This window comes from Scyliorhinus canicula, chromosome 24 (genome assembly GCF_902713615.1).
Source record: "Scyliorhinus canicula chromosome 24, sScyCan1.1, whole genome shotgun sequence".
Lineage (NCBI taxonomy): Eukaryota > Metazoa > Chordata > Chondrichthyes > Carcharhiniformes > Scyliorhinidae > Scyliorhinus > Scyliorhinus canicula.
Genome location: NC_052169.1, coordinates 8,040,697 through 8,064,431, shown reverse-complemented (window position 1 = coordinate 8,064,431; position 23,735 = coordinate 8,040,697). Strand labels below are relative to the sequence as shown.

General features: G+C 49.4%; 1 protein-coding gene across 2 annotated transcripts in view; it reads right to left on the bottom strand.

The window, feature by feature from the left end:
- Positions 1–8,703: 8,703 nt before the first annotated feature.
- Positions 8,704–23,735, bottom strand: part of LOC119956918 (sorbitol dehydrogenase-like) — a 50,128-nt gene continuing 35,096 nt past the window's right edge. For both annotated transcript variants that reach the window (XM_038784489.1, XM_038784488.1), the window contains exon 9: positions 8,704–9,001. In XM_038784489.1, the coding sequence (XP_038640417.1) occupies positions 8,854–9,001 (148 nt within the window). In that variant the 3' untranslated portion in view covers positions 8,704–8,853. The remainder of the gene's footprint in view (positions 9,002–23,735) is intronic.

Below are 23,735 nucleotides of genomic sequence, written 5' to 3'. Positions count from 1 at the left end.
GCTGCCAGACTCCTCAACGACTCCCCCTCGGACTGATCTGTTCCCTGTAAGAACACTATTCACGATGCCCTATGCTGCTCATGTTTGCCCTTGTTCCGCACTGTAACCAATCACTATTTGTTGATGTACCATTGTCAATGTTCTCTGTTGATTATTCTTTTGTCTATTATGTACGTACTGTGTACGCTCCCTTGGCCGCAGAAAAATACTTTTCACTGTACTTCGGTACATGTGACAATAAATATCAATCAATCAATAAATGGACTTGAGTGAGTTATTTAAATTAGGGCCTAGCATTCCTAGTGTTGGTTCGTGGTAGAATAGGTAATGTGCGTGCGTTTTTTTTTAAAGAAAGAACTCTCCTCACGTTTTGTGTGTGGAGAGACCTGTGCACCATTTTGATTGTGCCAGAGGCACACTCACGGTGCAGCTTGCCGAATGTGACTTCAGGGGCGGGATTAAGTCCCCACGCCGACGGGAAAACCGGCGCCAACCACTCCGGCGTCAACGGCCCCCAAAAGTGCGGAATTCTCCGCAGTTCCGGGGGCTAGGTGAACGACAGAGGGGTTGGCGCTGCGCTAGCTGGCGCCGAAGTGACTGTGCGAGTTTGTGCATTCGCCAAAGGGCCGGTGCGATCTCGCGGAACCGCCGGTGTGTTTTGGCGCATGCGCGCTTGGTTCTCTTCTCCGCGCCGGCCATGGAGCCGCCCTACAGGGGCCGGCGCGGAAGTAAGGAGTGCCCCCACGGCGCAGGCGCGCCTGCAGATCGGTGGGCCCCGAATGCGGGCCAGACAACCGTGCCCCTCCCCGCGCCCCCCCCCCCCCCCCCGAGGACCGCCCCCGCCGACTTACCTGCCAGGACCCGCCATGTGGGACCATGTCTAACCCACGCCGGCGGGACTGGCCAAAAACAGATGGCCGCTCGGCCCATTGGGGCTCGGAGAATTACCGGGGTGGGGTGGGGGGGGGGGGGTGTCGCGGCCAACGGACCCCGACCGGCGTGGCTTGAACGCCGCCCGAAAAACGGCGCCGGAGAATACAGCAGCCAGCATCGGGGCGGTGGGGCGGGATTCACACCGCGCCCCGGGGATTCTCCGATCCAGCGGTGTTCGGAGAATCCCGCTGCAGATGTCTCGCTGCTGTTATGGGCCAGTGTTTAGAGAACCCCAAAGTGTATCATGGAGTTCACCTGACCCAAAACTTTTAATAGATTGTGGTATGGGGAGCACACGGCTCACTCTACAGGTCTACAGCAGAAATGGAAAAGTATTTTTTAAAGCAAAACAATGTTTATTCTATGAACTCAAGTTAACCTTTTTAAAACAAACAGTGAATATCTCAGCAACCATTAATTCAAATACAACCCCCAAAGAATACAACGCTAAGTAATCATTTAAGCTTTCCTTTTTAGCATCCATAAGACTTAAAACAAAAACCCTTAAACAGAAGCACATCAGGTTAAAGTCACTACTGAGAGCAGTTATTAGTTTTAAATCACCAAAGGATCGATTTATAGCTTTTAGATTGCAGAGAGAGAGACTAATACCCCTCCTGGCTGTGACTGCAGCTATCCAGCTCTGAAAACGAAACTAAAACACACCCTGCAGCAAATAGCCTGAAACGAAAGTAAAAAGTTGAGACAGCCCAGCTCCACCAACACTCTGACATCACTGATAAACACCCATTTCTTGTAGGTACATTTCTTAAATACCCATTTCTGAAAGGTACTCTCACATGACACTGCGAGGGAATTCGTTGAAACAATCTCACTCAACCATTTTCCCCAATGTCATCGAAACTCTGCGCCATGTGACCGTGATCGCCCTTTTACTTGCTTAGCACACTGAATAGATCTTGATATTTAATACTAATATCAGTGAAAATCAGTCTTCGATTGTTGGGCCAGTTTTAATGTGTGCAATTTTTTTTAAACAATGGAATGTTAAATGATATAAGATCGTTGAACTGTTTATTGCTATTATGCTATTTTTTTCCATCCTTGAACAGCATAAAGAACAGGCTAATGCTGAAGTTAGATTATTGGAGTTTACATTGTTGTTGCTTAGTCTTGATGAGGGGAGTGAGGTATTGAGGTGGATAGTGGTGAGTGAAAGGTGTTGTGAAAGGTGGTACCGTGATTTTATGAGAGTAATGTGAATTTGGGAGAAGAGACTTGGGCTTTGAGGCTGGAAGCGGTGAAGTTGTGAGCAGCCAATGCGAGGCCCAACAACCTTGTCAAAAACTCTGGGTAAATCACTGACCAGTTTCTGTGACCATGTAGCACGGGTAGCATGGGTAGCACGGTAGCATTGTGGATAGCACAATCGCTTCACAGCTCCAGGGTCCCAGGTTCGATTCCGGCTTGGGTCACTGTCTGTGCGGAGTCTGAACATCCTCCCCGTGTGTGCGTGGGTTTCCTCCGGGTGCTCCGGTTACCTCCCACAGTCCAAAGATGTGCAGGTCAGGTGGATTGGCCATGATAAATTGCCCTTAGTGTCCAAAATTGCCCTTAGTGTTGGGTGGGGTTACTGGGTTATGGGGATAGGGTGGGGTTACTGGGTTATGGGGATAGCGTGGGGTTACTGGGCTATGGGGATAGGGTGGAGTTGTTGACCTTGGGTAGGGTGCTCTTTCCAAGAGCCGGTGCAGACTCAATGGGCTGAATGGCCTCCTTCTGCACTGTAAATTCTATGATGTCCTTTGAGCTAAAGCCATTGGTTAAGGGAAGCCAGTGTGCATCAGGTTATTCATGAAGGCCCCCACCTTCTCAACCTTGCCCCTCGCCTGAGGTGTGGTGACCCTCGGGTTAAACCACCGCCACTCGGCTCTCCCACCCCCTCAAAGGGGAAAGCAGCCTATGGTCATCTGGGACTGAGGCGACTTTATCTCTCGGCGTCAGTTCCAAGCCTAGACCAATGGGGAGGGCTGGCAGAAGGAAGGACCATATCTAAACAAGATGGATGCCAGTGTGCACCCTTCAAGGGACAGGTAGGGACCCCACAAAACTTGTGAGGAGCGGGCCTGGATAGCTGGAGCAGGGTAATCAACCAGCGCGATGGTGATCACAAGTGAAACGGGAAAAGCTGAAAGTCGACCTTGGAGTAAGACCCTTGAATTCACTTCTTCTGCCGCCTCGCCCCACGGGCAGGGGAGGTATTGCCTGGGGGGAGGGGGTCAACCGTTCCCGAGGAGGAAGAGAAAGGGGGCCCTCCACATCCACAACAGCAACATAGAAACTTGCTCCCCTCCCCCATGCCACGGCCATTTCCCTTTTTCAGTGTGCATCCTCCTTTAACTTTAGCACAGTGGACTAAACAGCTGGCTTGTAATGCAGAACAAGGCAGCAGCGCAGGTTCAATTCCCGTACTGGTCTCCCCAAACAGGTGCCGGAATGTGGCGACTAGGGGCTTTTCACAGTAACTTCATTGAAGCCTACTCGTGACAATAAGCGATTATTATTATTATTATTAGTAAAGGAATGGGTCCCGTGTCCAGTACACTCCTCTCTCCAAATATACATGCGGCCGATGAATAAAGGGGGCAATGCTGGGCCCATGCTTGAGTCATGACAATGAGATACCTTTAGGATTAAGTTAACGGTGGTAATGCAGTGACCAGCCCCTCCAATACACATCTTGCCCCCTCCTGTGCACCCTGCCCTCCTGTGTGCCCGTTTCAACAACCAAATTTTCCTCTTTAAAAAAAGCATTTGCCACACCGGGAGAGATATACGTGCCATTTTTGATCGCGCCAGTGGCACAATCATGGTGAAGCTTGCCGAACGTGATGTACGATAGCGCTGCGGGGGAATTTTTTGAAATGAACTCGTTCCCTCATTTTATCCCATTGTCACCGAGCCTCGACCCGCTGTGACCGTGATGGCCCCCCTTTCACTTGTCAATAGCACTCAATGGACGCTGATATTTAAGAATCGTGTCAATGAAAATCTGGCGTGGATGGTCGGGAGATTCTGTTGTGTGTAACTGTGCACCTTTCAACAAATGAAATGTAAATGAAAGAAAATAATTAATCTGTTTATTGCTATTATGTAATTATTCTCCCCCCCCCCCCATCACCCCCCCCCCCCCCCCCCCCCCCCCCCCCCCCACCCACCCATTCCCCCACCCTTGAATGGTGTAAAAATTAGGCTAAAAGCTGAAGTTAGATTATTGGAATTTACACTGCTGTTGCTCAGAGATTATAGTCCAGAAATCACTCTGTTGAATCCTTAACACACAAAGATTTTTTTTGTGTGTTTGACATTTCCATGGGAGCTTTAAACAATTCAACGTCAAATGGCTCATGCGCGTTAAGGAAATGCGCAACACATGTCGTCAAGCATTTAGTTTGATAACATATAGTTAGAACCTTAGTTAGGAGTATAGTGTTCAATTCTGGTCACCACACTACCAGAAGGATGTGGAGGCTTTAGAGAGGGTGCAGAAGAGATTCACCAGGATGCTGCCTGGTATGGAGGGCATTAGCTATGAGAGGTTGAATAAACTCGGTTTGTTCTCACTGGAACGAAGGGGGTTGAGGGGCGACCTGATAGAGGTCTACAAAATTATGAGGGGCATAGACAGAGTGGAGAGTCAGAGACTTTTTCCCCAGGGTAGAGGGGTCAATTACTAGGGGGCATAGGTTTAAGGTGCGAGGGGCAAGGTTTAGAGGAGATGTACGAGGTAAGTTTTTTACACAGAGGGTAGTGGGTGCCTGGAACTCGCTGCCGGAGGAGGTGGTGGAAGCTAGGACGATAGTGACGTTTAAGGGACATCTTTACAAATACATGATTAGCATGGGAATAGAGGGATACGGACCCCAGAAGTGCAGATGATTTTAGTTTAGACGGGCAGCATGGTCGGCACAGGCTTGGAGGGCCGAAGGGCCTGTTCCTGTGCTGTACTTTTCTTTGTTCTTTGTTCATTTGTTAAGTAATATTGCTTTTTAGATTGCCTACAGGATTACTTGGCTCTGCATATGAACATACATCCAGTCTAGGAGCAGGGGTCGGCCATTCGGCCCCAATCGCCTATCATGTTTGATCCTTTTGAGGAAGAGGGGTCCAACGGCACACGTTCCCCCAGGGATATAAAATTCTCCTTTGGCTGTTCAGCCTCCAAATGCTCGTGTTGCAGCTTACCTCCACAGACTGAAGTTCAGTTGCGCCATATATTTAATGCATTTGTCAGTGCGGTTTAATTTTTTTTTTAAATGCTTCATATTCATCCCAGGTTCAGTATCACTTCCCACTGCCCCCACAGCTAGATATCCAGACATAGAAACATTGAACAGGCGCCGGAATGTGGCGACTAGGGGCTTTTCACAGTAACTTCATTTGAAGCCTACTTGTGACAATAAGCGATTTTCATTCATTCGTTCAGGAGGAGGCCATTCGGCCCTTCGAGCCTGCTCCGCCATTCATTCTGATCATCCAACTCAATAATCTGTTCCCGATTTCCACCCCAATATCCTTTGATCCCTTTAGCCCCAAGAGCTACATCTAACTACTTCTTGAAAACATACACGGCGGGATTCCCCGTTCCCGAGACTAAGTGTTGACGCCGGGGCAGGATTCGTGGACTCCTACGACTGGCGCCGCACCTGGACCGATTCAGCGACCGTTGGGGGGGGGGGGTTGGCACCGGAGAAATGTGGAACACGGTCGATTCCAATGGAAAACGGTGTCGTATTCGCTGGGGTCGGGATTGACACTTGAGAGGCTCACAAGCTGCAGCCGCACTTAGCACTCCACTGCCCACACACACACACACACACATCCTAGCCACCAAGATGGCACTGGTTGCACTGGAGCACACCCATTCTAATGATAGGTCAGCTGGGGCCAGAGGGCACCTGGGGTTTGGCCTGGAGGGAACACCCACACAACCCGTGGTCCTAAGTTCACAGTGGGCATTTAGCGGTGTGCGCAGCTGCATGGCTGCCTTGCCGGCTGCGGCAATGGTGCTCCGTACCCGTCCACCCCGACCCCACCTCCTGGTCACCACCCGCTACTCCCCTCTGGCCCTGGCAGAAGCCCCCCCCAGCCAGCGGCACAACTGTCAGCAAACTCCGGCAATGTTTTATCATGGCGAATCAACCTAACCTGCATATCGTTGGACTATGGGGGGAAACCGGAGCACCCGGAGGAAATCCACGCAGACATAGGGAGAAGGTGCAAACTCCACACATATAGTCATCCGAGGTCAGAATTGAACCCTGGTTCCTGGCACTGTGAGGCAGCAGTGCCAACCACTATGCCACCATGCCGCCCTAGCTAATCCTTGACACCACCTCGTATGCACTCCATGTATTGTTACTAATTTTATTTTCCCAATCTCTGTGCAGATTAAAGTTACCCATAATTACAGAGAGTTTGTGGTCAAGATAAAACTCCCACTCATGTTTTTTGACCCTTGATGTTTCTCTACTCTAACCATACAGATTCCTTACACCACCATTGCATTAATTTCCTCTTTAACCAGCAATTCCACTCCACTGCCTTTTCCTTTTTGCCTGTCCTTCCTACATACTGAATCCCAATTGCTGAACTGTCTAACCCCATTGAGCAAAGGAACTCTTTTGTTACTGGGTTCCTTAATAATTTATCAGTAATAATCGCCTGGCTTTAATTTCCACCACAATATTTCGTAACAATTATGGATAACTAAATATTTACAGTAGCGGAAATTCAGGGTTTAATCATTTCGTGAAGTAATTTCTTGGGTGTGATGTTTGGTTTCACACAGCTGTTACTTTTTTCATATGTCGAACTAACCTTTGATTAACATTTAATCGCAGTAATTGGTACATAGCATAGATTCAGGTTAGAACAAGCTGTGACCTAGGTTTTAATGGGCAGTTAGAAGTCTTACAACACCAGGTTAAAGTCCTACAGGTTTGTTTGGAATCACTAGCTTTCGGAGCACAGCTCCTTCCTCAGGTGAGTGAAGCATCAATGACCTGAGGAAGGAGCAGTGCTCCGAAAGCTCGGGATTCCAAACAAACCTGTTGGACTTTAACCTGGTGTTGTAAGACTTCTTACTGTGCCCACCCCAGTCCAACGCCGGCATCTCCACATCATAGGTTTTGGTGGACACTCCTCTGTGAATGAACCAGGTTCAAATAGGACTGGTTTAGAAACATCACGGCTTGGTCTAGTTCACCTAACAGCACGTCTTTCGGGACTTGTGGGAGGAAACCGGAGCACCCGGAGGAAACCCACGCAGACACGGGGAGAATGTGCAGACTCCGCACAGACAGTGACCCAAGCCGGGAATAGAACCTGGGTCTCAATGGTGGTAAAGCACTAGAGTGTGGATGAAGGTAAAGCAGTGGATGTAGTGTACATAGATTTTAGTAAGGCATTTGATAAGGTTCCCCATGGTAGGCTTATGCAAAAAGTAAGGAGGCATGGGATAGTGGGAAATTTGGCCAGTTGGATAACAAACTGGCTAACCGATAGAAGTCAGAGGGTGGTGGTGGATGGCAAATATTCAGCCTGGAGCCCAGTTACCAGTGGCGTACCGCAGGGATCAGTTCTGGGTCCTCTGCTGTTTGTGAGTTTCGTTAATGACTTGGATGAGGGAGTTGAAGGGTGGGTCAGTAAATTTGCAGATGATACGAAAATTGGTGGAGTTGTGGACAGTGAGGAGGGCTGTTGTCGTCTGTAAAGAGACATAGATAGGATGCAGAGCTGGGCTGAGAAGTGGCAGATGGAGTTTAACCCTGAAAAGTGTGAGGTTGTGCATTTTGGAAGGACAAATATGAATGCGGAATACAGGGTTAACAGTAGGGTTCTTGGCAATGTGGAGGAGCAGAGAGATCTTAGGGTCTATGTTCATAGATCTTTGAAAGTTGCCACTCAAGTGGATAGAGCTGTGAAGAATGCCTATGGTGTGTTAGCGTTCATTAGCAGAAGGAATGAATTTAAGAGCTGTGAGGTGATGATGCAGCTGTACAAAACCTTGGTAAGGCCACATTTCGAGTACTGTGTGCAGTTCTGGTCGTGTCATTTTAGGAAGGATGTGGAAGCTTTGAAAAAGGTGCAAAGGAGATTTACCAGGATGTTGCCTGGAATGGAGAGTAGGTCTGATGAGGAAAGGTTGAGGGTGCTAGGCCTTTTCTCATTAGAACAGAGAAGGATGAGGGGCTGACTTGATAGAGGTTTATAAGATGATCTGGGGAATAGATAGACGGTCAGAGACTTTTTCCCCGGGTGGAACAAACCATTACAAGGGAACATAAATTTAAGGTGAATGGTGGAAGATATAGGGGGGATGTCAGAGGTAGGTTCTTTACCCAGAGAGTAGAGGGGGCATGGAATGCACTGCCTGTGGAAGTAGTTGAGTCGGAAACATTAGGGACCTTCAAGCGGCTATTGAATAGGTACATGGATTAAGGTAGAATGATGAGGTGTAGATTAATTTGTTCTTAATCTAGGGCAAAAGTTCGGCACAACACTGTGGGCCGAAGGGCCTGTTCTGTGCTGTATTTTTCTATGTTCTATGACAGACCCGGGGTGCTGTAAACATGCACGTCTGTTCTATTTAACGGCGCTTGGCCAACTTGTCGGGCAAGTACAATTCACAATGGCTTCAGCATTGTCTCTGAGGATTGCCAAGGCTCAGTGAAGCCAAGGAGAAAAGCCCAACTTTACATTTGGCGATTTAAATGGGTTCCAGTCTGAGATGAAAAACAAAACAGCTTTAATCAAAGAAACTCTTTTTAATAACGATAAACTTCCATCATCAACCAGGAAAGCCACTTTCAATTGTCAACGGGTTGCTCCAGTCTTTGAGGCTGCTCTTGGGGAGTAAGGCTCACATAGTGAGAAGCTTCTCAAGGAGTCTCTCGCTCAGTCACATTTTAGCATCACTTTAATTCCCAGTCTTTTCCTGGTGGTTTCAAATGCCTCGACTGCCTGGTCCAGTGGGAAGCGATGCGTGATCAGTGGTTTCACATCCACCTTCTTCGAAGCCAACATTGCAATTGCCATGGGATACCTGGTTTGGAGCATGCAGAGGGAGCACAAGAATTAGAAACAAGGGGTTGGTCGTTCGGCCCTCCATTCCTGTCTGCCCCCCCCCCCCCCCCCCCCCCCACCCCATAATCCTTGGCTCCCTTGTTGATCAAAACTCTTCCCAACTCAGCCTTGAATATGTTCAATGACACAACCTCCACTCCTCTCTGGTTCATACAGTCATAAGATATGGGAGCAGAATTAGGCCTTTCGGCCTGTTGAGCCTGCTCTGCCGTTCAATCATGGCTGATATATTCCTCGTCTGCTCCCTACAATGTTGCAGACCAAGAGCTGGATTGCAAAATCAGCCAGAGCATCTCCTCCCTAGAACAGATGACCCAGCATCGGGAGTCGGCAACTTAGCCTCCCGAGCCCGGCCCCCCGGTGAGAGAATCCCGCCCTTTAACTTGTAAGCTGTGTCCCCTAGTCTTAGATTTTCCCATGCGGGAAACAAAGCATCTACCCTGTCAAGCCCCCTCAGAATTATTACAGTCCCAGCCCAGGCCCCAACAATGGCTAGGATGCCAGACAGTAATCCCAATATTTTATTTTAATTTTGTAAGACTGTGAGGGAAGGATGTGTTGAAGGTGGGTGGATGGGGTGCCAATCAAGCAGGGCTGCTCCTTAAATTTTGTTGAAGCTACACCTATCCAATCAGGTGGAGAATATTCCACCATGACTTGCGAATTGGAGGTCATGGAAGTGGATAGGTTTGGGGAGTCACGGAATTCCAGCCTCTGGCCTGCTCTTGTAGCCACATTATTTATATGGTCGGTCAGTCCAGTAGATGCCAGAGTTGTTGCTGTACTGATACAGTTTGGCTGAGTCAGCAGCTAGTTCTGGGGTACAATTTAGAACAGTACAGCACAGAACAGGCCCTTCGGCCCTCGATGTTGTGCCGAGCAATGATCACCCTACTCAAACTCACATATCCACCCTATACCCGCAACCCAACAACTTCTTTAGTACTGTTACCGTAATTTGTCAGGATTGATAGTCTTTGCAGTATCCAGTGCCTTCAGCTATTTTTTGATATTACGTGAAACAAATTGGCTGAAGGGTGGCAGTTGTGACAATGACAACCTGAGGAGGACACAGAGATGGGGGTGGCACGGTGGCACAATGCTTAGCACTGCTGCCTCAAAGCGCCAGGGACCCGGGTTCGATTCCGACTGTGTGGAGTCTGCACGTTCTCCCCGTGTCTGCGTGGGTTTCCTCCGGGTGCTCCGGTTTCCTCCCACAGTCCAAAGATGTGCAGGTTAGGTGGATTGGCCGTGCTAAATTGCCCCTTCGGGTGGGGTTGCAGGAATAGGATGGGGGTTTGGGCTGAGGTAGTGTGGTCATTCAAAGGGTTGGTGCAGACTCTATGGGCCGAATGGCCTCCTTCTGCACTGTAGGGATTCTATCATATCCACTCGGCTTTCCTGTTGCAAATGCTCCAACCTTGTCTTCTGCACTGATGCACTGGGTTCCCCCATCATTAAGGATGGGAATGTTTGTGGAAGTTCCTTCTCTAGTTTGTTGTTCAACTGTCCACCACCATTCATGGCTGGATATGGTAGGGCTGCAGACCTTAGATCTAATCCATTGGTTGCGGGGTCACTGAGCTTTTTCTATGGCATGTTGCATTCGCTGTTTGGCATGCAAGTGTGTTGTAGCTTCATTAGGTGAAGTATGCCTGATGCTGCTTCTGGCATTGCTTCCTGCACGCTTTATTGAACCAGGATTGTTTTCTCGGGTTTGATGAAAATGGTAGAGTGGGGGCACCATTACAGACTGTGGTTGAGTACCTTTCTGCTGGCACAGATGGCCCCCAGCGCCTCAAGGATGCCCAGTTTTGAGTTGCTGGATCTTTTCAAAATTGATCCAATTTAGCACAATCGCAGAGCCACACAGCACAATGAAGCGTATCCTCAATATGAAGGTGCACCTTTGCCTGCATACGGACTGTGCAGTGGTCATTCCTACCAATACTGACATGGGCAGATGGACCAACAGCAGGTAGATTGGTGAGCATCAGGTCTAGTAGGTTTTTCCCTCTTGTTGGTTCCCTTACCACCTGCCACAGAGCCAGTCTAGCTCAACCAGTCGGCGTGCTACCAAATTACTATTGGTGACGGACATTTGAACTCACAAAGAGAACAATCCTTGCCCTGGCCACCTTCAGTGCTTCCTAAAGTGGTTTTCAACATGGAGGAGTACTGATTCATTAGCAGAGGGGTGGGGGGGGGGGGGGGGGGGGGGGGGGGGGGGGGGGGGGGGGGAGGGGAGAGTGGGCGCAGTCGGCGGTAATCAGCAGTTGGTTTCTTTTCCACAAGATGCCGTGGGAATTCATGGGGTCTTGAGTTGATCCTGAGAGCTCCCAGGGCAACTCTCTCCCGATTGTATACCACTGTGCTGCCATCTCTGGTAGACCTGTACTGTCGGTGGGGGGGAGGGGGACAGAACTACCCCAGGAATGGTGATCGTGGTGTCAAGGACATAGTCCATAAGGTATCATTTTGTGTGTATGACTACATCAGGTTGCTGCTTGACCAGTCTGTGGGACAGCTCTCCCAATGTTGGCAGTAGCCTTCAGACGTTAGTAAAGAGGTCTTTGCAGAGGTCAACAGGGCTGAATTTGCTGTTGTCGTTTCCGGTACCTGGGGTCAAAGCCAGATGATCCATCAGGCTTCATTCCTTTGTTTTAAGACTTTGTAGACGTTTGATACAATTGAGTGAGTTGCCAGACCATTTCAGAGAGGCTACGATTCAACCACAATGCTGTGGATCTGGAGTCACTTGCAGACCAGACCAGTGAAGGGTGTCAGATTTCCTTCCCTGAAGGGCTTTAGTGAACCAGGTGGGGGCTTTACGACTATTACCAAGATGAGCATTTTAATTCCAGATTTGTGAACGGAATTTAAATTCCACCGTGGTGGCATTAGCCTCTGGATTACTAGTCCAATAACATTAGCACGAGACACCGTCCGCCGATTACTATCTGAAGATCTGAGTGAGCCTACCATGGTAGGCCAGGGGCATTCTATGGCAATGGGATTTGCACTATTCCAGGAACAGACTGTAGAGAAACGGCTGGCAATCCTGCCGCGTGGCCAGCTGAAGCTATTGGGTGGCAGTGTAAGATGTGCTGCAGACTGGCACTTGCCTGTGTTTACACGATGCTGGACACAGGCCAGGTTTTTCCTTCTCTCAGGTTGAAAAGCCCTCTGGTCAGCACAAAAAGGCCAATGCATCATGTGGGCCGTGATACCTTGACTACGCCTCCTGTGTGAAGCACTGGGCCATGACATTAATAACAAGATATCCGACCTTGAATTCCTCACGTAACTTGTCCATTGGTGATGGTGATTGGGGGGGGGGGGGGGGGGGGGGGGGAAAGAAGGGGTGAGACAAACAGACACGGAAACAGTCCAGCAATAATAACTTATTGTCACAATGTGCAAAGCCCCCAGTCACCACATCCCGCCGCCTGTTCAGGGAGGCCGGTACGGGAACTAAACCCGCGCTGCTGACTGTGTTCTGCATTACAAGCCAGCGATTCAGCCCACTGTGCTAAACCAGCCCCTGGGTACCAGGAATGTCCTTCAGCATTGCTTCGGTTTTGTTCTTTCCGAACTACTGAACAGGTCAAAGGTTGACGAGCGATATTTGCAAAGAAAGCGTTCCTTTTTTTAGTACGAAACTTTCTTGAAGCACTTGGCGCACTTTTCAATGTCCTATTCATGTTGCTGACCTTGACAAAACCGCACAGTGCGATGTCATCAAGTTTAATTACTTTGATTCAATACTTTAACTGTTATCTGATTTAGAGAATTGTAATCAAAGTCACGCTATCTAAGTATATTAAGTGTTCATGTCCAACACATGAAACAAGTCATCTGCATCAAATCAACTATATACTCTATCCCCACATAGAACATAGAACATAGAACAGTACAGCACAGAACAGGCCCTTCGGCCCTCGATGTTGTGCCGAGCAATGATCACCCTACTTAAACCCACGTAACCGGTATACCCGTAACCCAACAATCCCCCCAATTAACCTTACACTACTGGCAAGTTAGCATGGCCAATCCACCTAACCCGCACATCTTTGGACTGTGGGAGGAAACCGGAGCACCCGGAGGAAACCGACGCACACACGGGGAGGACGTGCAGACTCCACACAGACAGTGACCCAGCCGGGAATCGAACCTGGGACCCTGGAGCTGTGAAGCATTGATGCTAACCACCATGCTACCGTGAGTTTTAATGACTGAGCAAATTAACCATGGGAAGGAAAATATTTAAAGAAAGTAATGTTGAACAGTAGACTGGGTGAGTTGCATCATCCCCACTAATGGCTATTTACAAGTATTGCCCAACACAGACTAGTGCAAAAACATGTTTCATATTCCCTGGAACACAACACTTTTTCTCCACATTCCATGTGCTGGTTTCTGAGTTGTTTTCTCAAATTCTAATGGTTTGACTTGAAAAATCCTGTGGGGGATGAGATCCAGCGCAGGCCCAAGTTGAAAATAGCGTTCCCGGATAATGGGCGGGATTCTCCGTCCGGCCGCACCCGTTTTCCGTTGCAGCACCCCCCCCGCCGGCAGTGTGATCCTCCGTCCCGGCAGAGTGGACGCCGGGGTTTCCCATTGTGGGCCCACCCCCACGCCGTCGGGAAATCCGCGGGGGTGAGTGGGCTGCCGGTGAAGAGGAGGGGGACAAGGTGTGGCCGGGCCAGGTGAGGCTGGCGGACGTGCCTGGGGAGGACCTGCGAGAGCAGCTCGTGGATGGAGGGCATGCGGTGGCAGCCAGGATCCGGCATGCCTGGAGGGCCAGAGAGGCCGTCTACCATGCCCACCTCTTTATAGGACGAGCCTTCGTCCGTCATCTCACCCCCTCTCCACTTACACCCATTTCCCCTCCTCATCCTCCCTCCCACTCCTCCATCCCCCCCCTCCCGCTCCTCCATCCCCCCTCCTGCTCCTCCCTCCCCCTCCCGCTCCTCCCTCTCCCTCCCGCTCCTCCATCCCCCCTCCCGCTCCTCCCTCCCCCCTCCGCTCCTCCGTCCCCTTCCCACTCCTCCGTCCCCCCTCCCACTCCTCCATCCCCCCTCCCGCTCCTCCCTCCCCCCCTCCCGCTCCTCCATCCCCCCTCCCGCTCCTCCCTCCCCCCCTCCCGCTCCTCCCTCCCCGCTCACGACCTGCCTCCGCCCCCCCCCCAACCATTCCCCCCCCCCACCCCCACCCCCCCCACCCCCCCCCCCCCCCACCAACCACCCTGTTCCAGTCTCCCAAGGTCTGTGTAACATCACTCCAGGGTGATGGGCCTGCGTCCACAATGCCTCTAGGTCACTATCCAAGGAAGAAGGCTGATGATAACTCGTTTTGAGGAAAGCTCTGCTGCTCCTCAATCTATGCCACAGTCTGACAGCGCGTCCTCACCCATCACCTGCACGTGGTATGCAGAGGGCCCCCCCCCCCCCCCCCCCCCAGATCTAGGACCACTGTGACCGGGGGCCCGGGGAGAGCATAGGGCACCATGGGGTGGGGATTGCACCCTCGTTCCTTGCCTCAAGCCATGAGCAAGTAAGAAGAAAAGATTTGTACTTGACCGGGTCTTATTGCTAAGGCTAGAATAGTCTGCAAGACTATACATTAATGTATTTTTCATGCAATTAGCTGTCAGGGACTGCTATACTCATTCTCTCATTTTTCAAGCGTGCAATCCATTTAATTGAAATGTGTACGGTCATATAATAAGGGTCACTTTTCTTCGTATTGCTTCACTAATCAGTTCAGTGATCCTTGACAGGGTTTGACCATTTCAGTCAGCATTTGCCTTCCTGCCCTGCCTGCTGACTGTATGAACCAGTCTGCCTTTTGGTGGAGTTTTCTTGGAATGATATATCAAGGTTCTTACAGCACCACTCTCAAAGGTGAAGTAACGCCCGAAGTATGTATCAGCTCAATAACAAAATGATGCTACCTGTACAGACTATTTCCAAAGTGTGTAACTGAACAGCCTTGGGTCTGTTTGAAGTTTGAATGATATCACTGAAAGGTGATCCCATGGGAGATCATTAGTATTGCATCAGAGGCCTCTTTAATTTGTTCATGTGCATCGGGATTCAGATGAATGCTGTGCTCAGAACGGAAATTGTTGCTGGTTGCTCCTCACAGCAGTCTTTTGTAACCATTAGTTTAGCTGGCACACAGCATTTCCTCATAATAAACTCTGCAAGTGTTTCTTCATATTTAATCTCCTCAATCTAATGTAATATAAGTGATGTAAAATAAAACAGTGCAATTAGACATAGAATTTACAGTGCCGAAGGAGGCCATTCGGCCCATTGAGTCTGCACCGGCTCCTGGAAAGAGCACCCCACCCAAGGTCCACACCTCCACCCTATCCCCATAACCCAGTAACCCCACCCAACACTAAGGGCAATTTTGGACACTAAGGGCAATTTATCATGGCCAACCCACCTGACCTGCACATCTTTGGACTGTGGGAGTAAACCGGAGCACCCGGAGGAAACCCACGCACACACGGGGAGGATGTGCAGACTCCGCACAGACAGTGACCCAAGCCGGGAATCGAACCTGGGACCCTGGAGCTGTGAAGCGATTGTGCTCTCCACAATGCTACCGTGCTGCCCAAATTGTATGAATTGTTTAGGAAAGTCTAAGAACCCTTGGTATTTTCAACATCATAGAGCTGTTCCATCAACTAAGTAACCACATTCAAAGGAATCCTAATCTTGCTTGACATTCACACTTGGGCTTTCCCTCGGGGGGGGGGGGGGGGGGGGGGGGGGCAGGTTTGTCATTTTTGATCAGATTATCTAGGTGGAGGGAGGGACTGGGGAAAGTGGCTCAGGAAGGGAGTCATCCAGCATTGCTTTGTGCTTCCTGCATCAGCCAGGAAACTTGCTGTGCCTTCCTGTGTACAACTAAGATTAAATCCAACCATAACAAATCTGTTATATAGTATTCATATTTAAGAAATTGTGATTTATCTTGGCGTGCTTTTCCCTTTTAGATCCTCGCACCAACCACCATGCCTTTCAAAATATTTTACAGGAATGTTCTATAACTTAATTCCCCTGCCTGTCACGGGATTTGTGTGGGCGCATGGGACTCCGAGGGTGAGAAGAGTGTTCCTGGAACGAGGCAGGGCTAGGGGGGGGGGGGGGCTGGCATTGCCCAACCTCTGTGGGTACTATTGGGCTGCCAACGCAGCAATGGTGCGTAAGTGGGTAATGGACGAGGAAGGGGCAGCATGGAAGAGGATGGAGGCGGCGTCATGTGTGGGCACGAGCCTGGAGGCGCTGGTAACGGCGCCGTTGCTGCTCCCTCCAACGAGGTATACCACGAGCCCGGTGGTGGCGGCTACCCTCAAAATTTGGGGGCAATGGAGACGGCATGGGGAGAAGTGGGGGGGGGGGGTCGATGGAAGCCCCGATACGGGGGAACCATCAGTTTGTCCCAGGGAGCATTGATGGCGGATTCCTGGGCTGGCACAGGGCAGGGGTTAGGAGGTTGAGGAACCTGTTTGTGGAAGGGAGGTTCGCGAACTTGGGGGAGTTAGAGGGGAAGTTTGGGCTCCCCCCGGGGAACATGTTTAGGTACTTGCAGGTGAGGGCGTTTGCCAGGCAGCAGGTGGAGGGGTTCCCCTGGCTGCCCCCACGAGGGGTGCGGGATCGGTTGCTCTCGGGGGTGTGGGTTGGAGGAGGGAGGATTTCGGACATATACCGGGTGATGCAGGAAGTAGACGAGGCCTCGGTGGAGGAACTGAAGGGTAAATGTGAAGAGGAGCCGGGTGAGGAGAGGACGTGAGCGGATGCCCTGGAGAGAGTGAATTCCTCCTCTTCCTGTGTGAGGCTTAGCCTCATACAGTTCAAGGTGCTGCATAGGGCCCACATGACTGGGACGAGGATGAGTAGGTTTTTCGGGGGCGAGGACAGGTGTGCTAGGTGCTCGGGGAGCCCAGCGAACCACGCCCATATGTTTTGGGCATGCCCAGCGCTGGGGGAGTTTTGGAAGGGGGTAGCAAGGACGGTGTCGAGGGTGGTGGGATCCAGGGTCAAGCCAGGCTGGGGACTCGCAATTTTTGGGTTGCAGTGGAGCCGGGAGTGCAGGAGGCGAAAGAGGCCGTTGTTCTGGCCTTTGCGTCCCTAGTAGCCCGGCGGAGGATTCTTCTTCAGTGGAAGGATGCGAGGCCCCCAAGCGTGGAGGCCTGGGTCAATGATATGGGGGGGGTTCATTAAATTGGAGAAGGTGAAATTTACCCTGAGGGGATCAGTACAAGGGTTCTTTAGGGGGTGGCAGCCTTTTCTGGACTTCCTGGCGGAACGGTAGGGAAATAGGCCGACAGCAGCAGCAACTCGGGGGGGGGGGGGGGGGGGTTGGATCGGGGGGGGGGAGAACTGTGTACATGGGTTTGTGGGATGTGGCGGGTGTTATCTCTTTCCCTTTTGATGTTGGGTGTTCTTTTGTTTTTTTCTTTTGTTTGTAGTTGCTTTTAAAGTTGGGTGGGAATTGTTCTTGGGGTGTTACCGCGGTTGTTTTGTTAATAGAGTTGAGTTGTTTATATTTTGTAAAAATTTCAATAAAAAATTTTTTTTTTTAAAAACTTAATTCCCTTGCCTGTCTAGTGCATTTCTCTGCCTGCCTGCCCAGCACAAGTGCAACAAAGCCTATAAGCAGTATCTGCTGCTTATCTTCCTGTATTCAGAATGGTCGCTGAACTTGGAAGTGCACCCTGCAAGAAAGGGGAGAGTGGAAGAAAGATGTGAAGGGTATGTGGTGGTATGATTAACATAGCTGCCTGCCATTGGTGCAGAACACCGGCTTACCATTGGCCCTGGTCGATCATGTGCCTCTCGACCGATTGGTTGAGACCAGTCATGTGACGGCTCCCCGATTGGTCGAGAGGCTGAGTTAACCCCGCCTCCAGGGCGGGGTATAAATACCCAGAACGCCCGGCGGTCGTCCATTTACTGTAGTCAACCGCAGGGCTAACATCTAGCCTTACTTTCGTACAGCAACTCGTCTCGCGTTCAATTGATGGTATATCAGGGTACAATGAAAGAGAGAGAAGAAAAAGGAAGGAATGCTTAATGCATGGAGAGTATATCAGATATGCCTGACATACATCAGAGGTATTAAGACTGCTGATGACTCCAATACAGAGCATGGCAATTGGTTGAAATTTAACATTCAGTGCAAAGCAACAAACTGAAAATAAAATTAAAAAAACATTTATTCCACCAAATGCCCTGTTGCAAATAACTGGGCAAATCGCATTCTTGATTCTCTGTTCCGGAGTCTAATAATAATAATCGCTTATTGTCACGAGTAGGCTTCAATGAAGTTACTGTGAAAAGCCCCTAGTCGCCACATTCCGGCGCCTGGTTCGGGGAGGCCGGTACGAGAATTGAACCCGCGCTGCTGGCCTTGTTCTGCATTACAAGCCAGCTGTTTAGCCCACTGTGCTAAACCAGCCCCTAGGTGCTCCCGCTAGTGGATTCCGCTAGCGCTAGGAGTAGTGCCCAGGTGCTAATTTATGCATGGTGGAGAGCTCGCCAGATTCTATCAGAATTCTGGTATCGGGCCATCATTTTGGGCGGGCGGCCTGATTATTATTATTATTGTAAGGTTGCGTGCCGACTATATACGTGGAGATTGACCCCTGAGGGTGGGTTCCTGGTGTCCTGCAGAGTTGCAATTGGCAACTCCATTGGATGTTGCAACACCCACCCTGAGACCACATTGGCTAAGGGCAAGAGAACTTTCTGGAGAGGCACAAAGAGGGGTATAAAGATCGACCACCCAGAACCCTCCCTCCCGAAGACTCGGTGCAGAGGTAACAGAGAAGATGTGACGACAGACCAGAGGACGGGAGGAAGCAGTGTGCGAGACCCACCTTCGCGGACGTAAACCCTGAGACAACAGAGACTCAGAGAATTGCGGGGGGTCGGAGAATTCTGCCCCATATTTTTATTCGGTGCACTTACAATGGTTTTGTCTTCCATTCAAATGATTAGAATAATTTAAAAAAAGACCAAAAATAGTTTTGAAAATAAATTTGTGAAAATCAGTGGTCCAAATTTAATTATCCATTTGAATATGTTTTGCATCTTTTTGTGCAGAATGGCAGCGGCACCTTTAAGTACAGTGATTGTGTATATCAGAGAACTATTTGATAGCTCTATGCATGTTTCTTTAAATTGTGCTCTCCTTGGTTTGCATAAATTATTGTCTAGATGAAATCTACTTTTCGAAAATTCTGGACAATGCTTTTTTTAGCCAGCTCTGCAGTGCAATATTACTTTTTATATTGTAAAAAAGTTTGGTAATGCTGTAAAAAGTTTAATTCAAAACAGTATCCAAAAGGAATTACAGTAGTCACACATTTTCTAAATTAATATTTCAGATCAAATTCAAGTATTTTGGTTATAAATACGACAGTAACGTTTGAGGGGTATCTTGACAAATACATGAATAGGATGGGACTAAAGGGATACGGACCACGGAAGTGCAGAAGGTTTGAGTTTAGTCGGGCAGCGTGGTCGGCACAGGCTTGGAGGGCCGAAGGGCCTGTTCCTGTGCTGTACTTTTCTTTGTTCTTTTGTTCTTTGAGGTGTGGGCTTAGGTAGGGTGCTCTTTCCAAGGGCCGGTGCAGACTCGATGGGCCGAACGGCCTCCTACTTGTGACACTAATAAAGATTATTATTATTATTGGGGCAGCTGAGTGGTTATCAATGGAGATACAACACCCTTATTGGTACTAACTGGACCTGTAATTGCCATTCAATTTGTGCTCACCTCTGTGGGTATGTGTGGGATAATAGTGCAACGTTGCAATATCATCTCAGCGCCCGATTAAACATGTTCACATATTCTCCCATTGGAGGTCAATGGGAATAAAGGCCAGAACTACCCTAACGCTCCCTCTGCAGCTTTAGAACCATCCGTAAAATTTACATCCACCTGGTAGGGCAAATAAAAGTCTCAGTTTAATACTGTTACAGGTTTAAATGAAAGACAGTGGGTGGGATTCTACGTTGCCTGACGGCAAAATCGTAATCAGCGATCGGGCGGAGAATCCATTCTGATGCCGGAATCGGGGCCGGTGCCTGTTTGATGCCAGTTTGCGAGCCTCCGCCCCCTCCAAACCGGCTTCATCGTGACGGGCGCCGCACGCAATCGCGATGCCACCGGCCCCTCGCCGGCCGGCCCACTCGCGATGCTCCGCCCCCGATGGGCCGAGTTTCCGATGGCGCGGGACACGTGTGCTCACACAAATTGTGAACCTGGTGTGGCGGCTGCAAACTGCGTCGAGCACCGCCCTACTCGGCCGGGATCCGTGCCACTGGCCGTGGTGGTGGTGGTGGGGGGGGGGGGAGGGATGCTGCGAGGGCTGGCGGGATGGGTGGGGGGGGTGGCCGGGGTAGACCGTGGGGTTGCGGATGGTGGATTGGGTTGTACGCCGTGACCGCTGCAGGTCGTCAGCCGTGCGCATGCGCTGCCCGGGACCCGGCCATTCTCCGCCCGTTTCCGGCATGGGAGGCGGGGGTTTTGGTCAGCCCCTCACCGGTACCGGAATTGGTAAGGGGTTCACCTTGAATATTATCACGTAAACCTCCGGCAGATTCTCCGTTCGAACAGGCACTTAGCCACAGAAACGAAGAATCCAGCCCAGCGCCTCCGACCGAGCAGCACTCCCTCGGCACTGCACTGAAATATCCGCCTAGATTTCGGACTCAAGGCCCTATAGTGGAACCTGAAGCCGCAACCTCCAGGCTGAGATTGGATTGGATTGGATTGGAGGTAAGGGTGGCACCTCCACAGCCAACACCCGACTAGAAATCCTGACTAGAACAACTAGAAGCAAGAAACGCTACCAGACGATACTGAGCACAGGCAAAAGAAGCTTCCACACAAAGGAGTGGCACAACTATTCAAGGGAAACCTTCTAGAATATTCCATCCTCCACACACGCTCATACTCATGCACAGTGCGTTAAATATTTGGGATTTTCTGCAGTCTGATTTCTCACAGTGTCTCAATGCATTTGACTTGCATGGAGCTTAAACAGGAAGGACAGGAACAGCGAATAGGAAGGTGGCCAAAACCTGGGCTCCAAATACCAAATTACTCAACAATAATGTTTCAAGAAATTTCCCCATGCAGTCAGCTCTTTACAAACAGATGGAACTTTCCCAAGAAAGCTCTTGGCTGACTGTAATGAAATAATGGATAGAGAAACATGTCAGAGATTTATTGATAAAATAGCAACAGCATTACTCATGGAAATAATTTCAAGATATAAATGAATTGTGTGAGGCACATAGTGTCCTTTCCATTAAAACATTAACTCGTGTGCATTTTATTATTGTCACATGTCTGGGTGTCATAATGCATGATGTAAGTAGGTGGGTTGCGCATCTTTTAGGAATCTGCTTCTCATTATTTTAGGAATCTGCTTCCAATGCAGAGACAAGGGCCAATAAATCCCATCTTATCCCAACAACGTCCACTGCTCTTACCCAAGTAAGAGGTTTCCTGTCAGAGATCATGTACATATCCCTTGGGGCCTCGGTAGGTGAGCACTCCCCCTCGAAGGACACATGAATTGGGCCTGCGACTATAAGGCTACAGAGACCATACGACATAGGAGCAGAAATAGGCCATTCGGCCCATCGAGTCTGCTCTGCTATTCAATCATGGCTGATATTTTTCTCGGCCCCATTCTCCTGCCTTCTCCCCCATAACCCAACTTCAAGATAAAGATAGGTAGTTTTTTTTGAAGAATAAAGGAATAATGGGTTATGGTGTTTGGGCAGGAAAATGGAGCTGAGTCCACCAAACTTCAACCATGATCTCATTGAATGGTGGAGCAGGCTCGAAGGGCCAGATGGCCTACTCCTGCTCCTAGTTCTCATCTTCTTATGTAACCCCTGACCCCCTTATTGATCAAGAACCTATCTATCTCTGTCTTACAGACACTCAGTGATTTGGCCTCCACAGCCTTGTGCGGCAAAGAGTTCCACAGATTCACCACCCTCTGGCTGAAGAAATTCCTCCTCATCTCTGTTTTAAACGATTGTCTCTTTAGTCTGAGATTGCGTCCTCTGCTTCTAGTTTTTCCTACAATTGTAAACATCTTCTCCATGTCCACTCTATCCAGGCCTCGCAGTATCCTGTAAGTTTCAATAAGATTCCCCCTTCATCCTTCTAAACTCCAACAAGTACAGACCCAGAATCCTCAACCGTTCCTCATACGACAAGTTCTTCATTCCAGAGATCATTCTTGTGAACCTCCTCTGGACCCTTTCCAAGGCCAGCACATCTTTCCTTAGATACGGGGCCCAAAACTGCTCACAATACTCCAAATGGAGCCTTCCAAAGCCTTATACAGCCTCAGAAGTACTTCCCTGCTCTTGTATTCTAGCCCTCTTGACATGAATGGTAACATTGCATTTGCATTCCTAACTGCCGACTGAACCTGCACGGCAACCTTAAGAGAATCGTGAACAAGGACTCCCAAGTCCCTTTGTGCTTCTGATTTTGTCAGCATCTCCCCTGCGCTCAAGCCCAGCTCCGCACTCCCTTCACTCAGGTAATCTTAGGGGAATGAAAAAGGGGTTGTGTCCGGTCATTTGTCCGATTTTCCGAAACTTTACATCAGCTAAAATGGCCACTTACAGTGTCAACTATTGCTCTGTGGGCAGCTGTCTCTCCCCAACCTCACCCCCTTCCCACCCTCCTTCCCTCCAGTACTATTTTCAAAAGAGTAGAGGAGTTAACCACAGCGCTTTGATCACTATTTCCATTTCAATAACCGTCATTTAAAAAAAAGGACAGATTATCTGAATAACATCACAGTGCAGCTTGTAAGACCTTCTAGGCACAATTGGGTTGCTGAGTTTGTCATGTGAGAGTACGTTTAAGAAATGGGTGTTTAAGGAATGTACCTTTAAGAAATGGGTGTTTATCAGTGATGTCAGAGTGTGGGTGGAGCTAGGCCGTCTGTCAGCTTTTTACTTTCGTTTTAGGCTGTTTGCTGCGGGGTGTGTTTTAGTTTAGTTTTCAGTGTTGGAGCTGAAGCCAGACAGAGCAGGTGTACTGTTGATCTCTCTGCCATGAAAAGACTATCTCTTGATCATTTGGTGAATTCAGAATTATAAATGTTCGCAGTAGTGAATGTAAACCTGATGTGCTTCTGTTAAAAGGTGTTTCTTCTGTCTTCTGGATGTTGTTTGGGACATTATTAAGGATTACTTAGTGTTGTATTCTTTGGGGGTTGTATTTGAATTGATGGTTGCTAAGATGTTCACTGCATGTTTTAAAAAGGTTAACTTGAGTTCATAGAATAAACATTGTTTTGCTTTAAAAAATACTTTTCCATTTCTGCTGTCCCACACCTGTAGAGTGGGCCATGTGCTCCCCATACCACAATCTAGTAAAACTTGTGGGTCAGGTGAAATCCATGATACACTTTGGGGTTCTCTAAACCCTGACCCATAAGAGGTTGCATACATAGATACATAGAATTACATAGAATTTACAGTGCAGAAGGAGGCCATTCGGCCCATCGAGTCTGCACCGGCTCTTGGAAAGAGCATCCTACCCAAGGTCAACACCTCCACCCTATCCCCATAACCCAGTAACCCCACCCAACACTAAGGGTAATTTTGGACACTAAGGGCAATTTA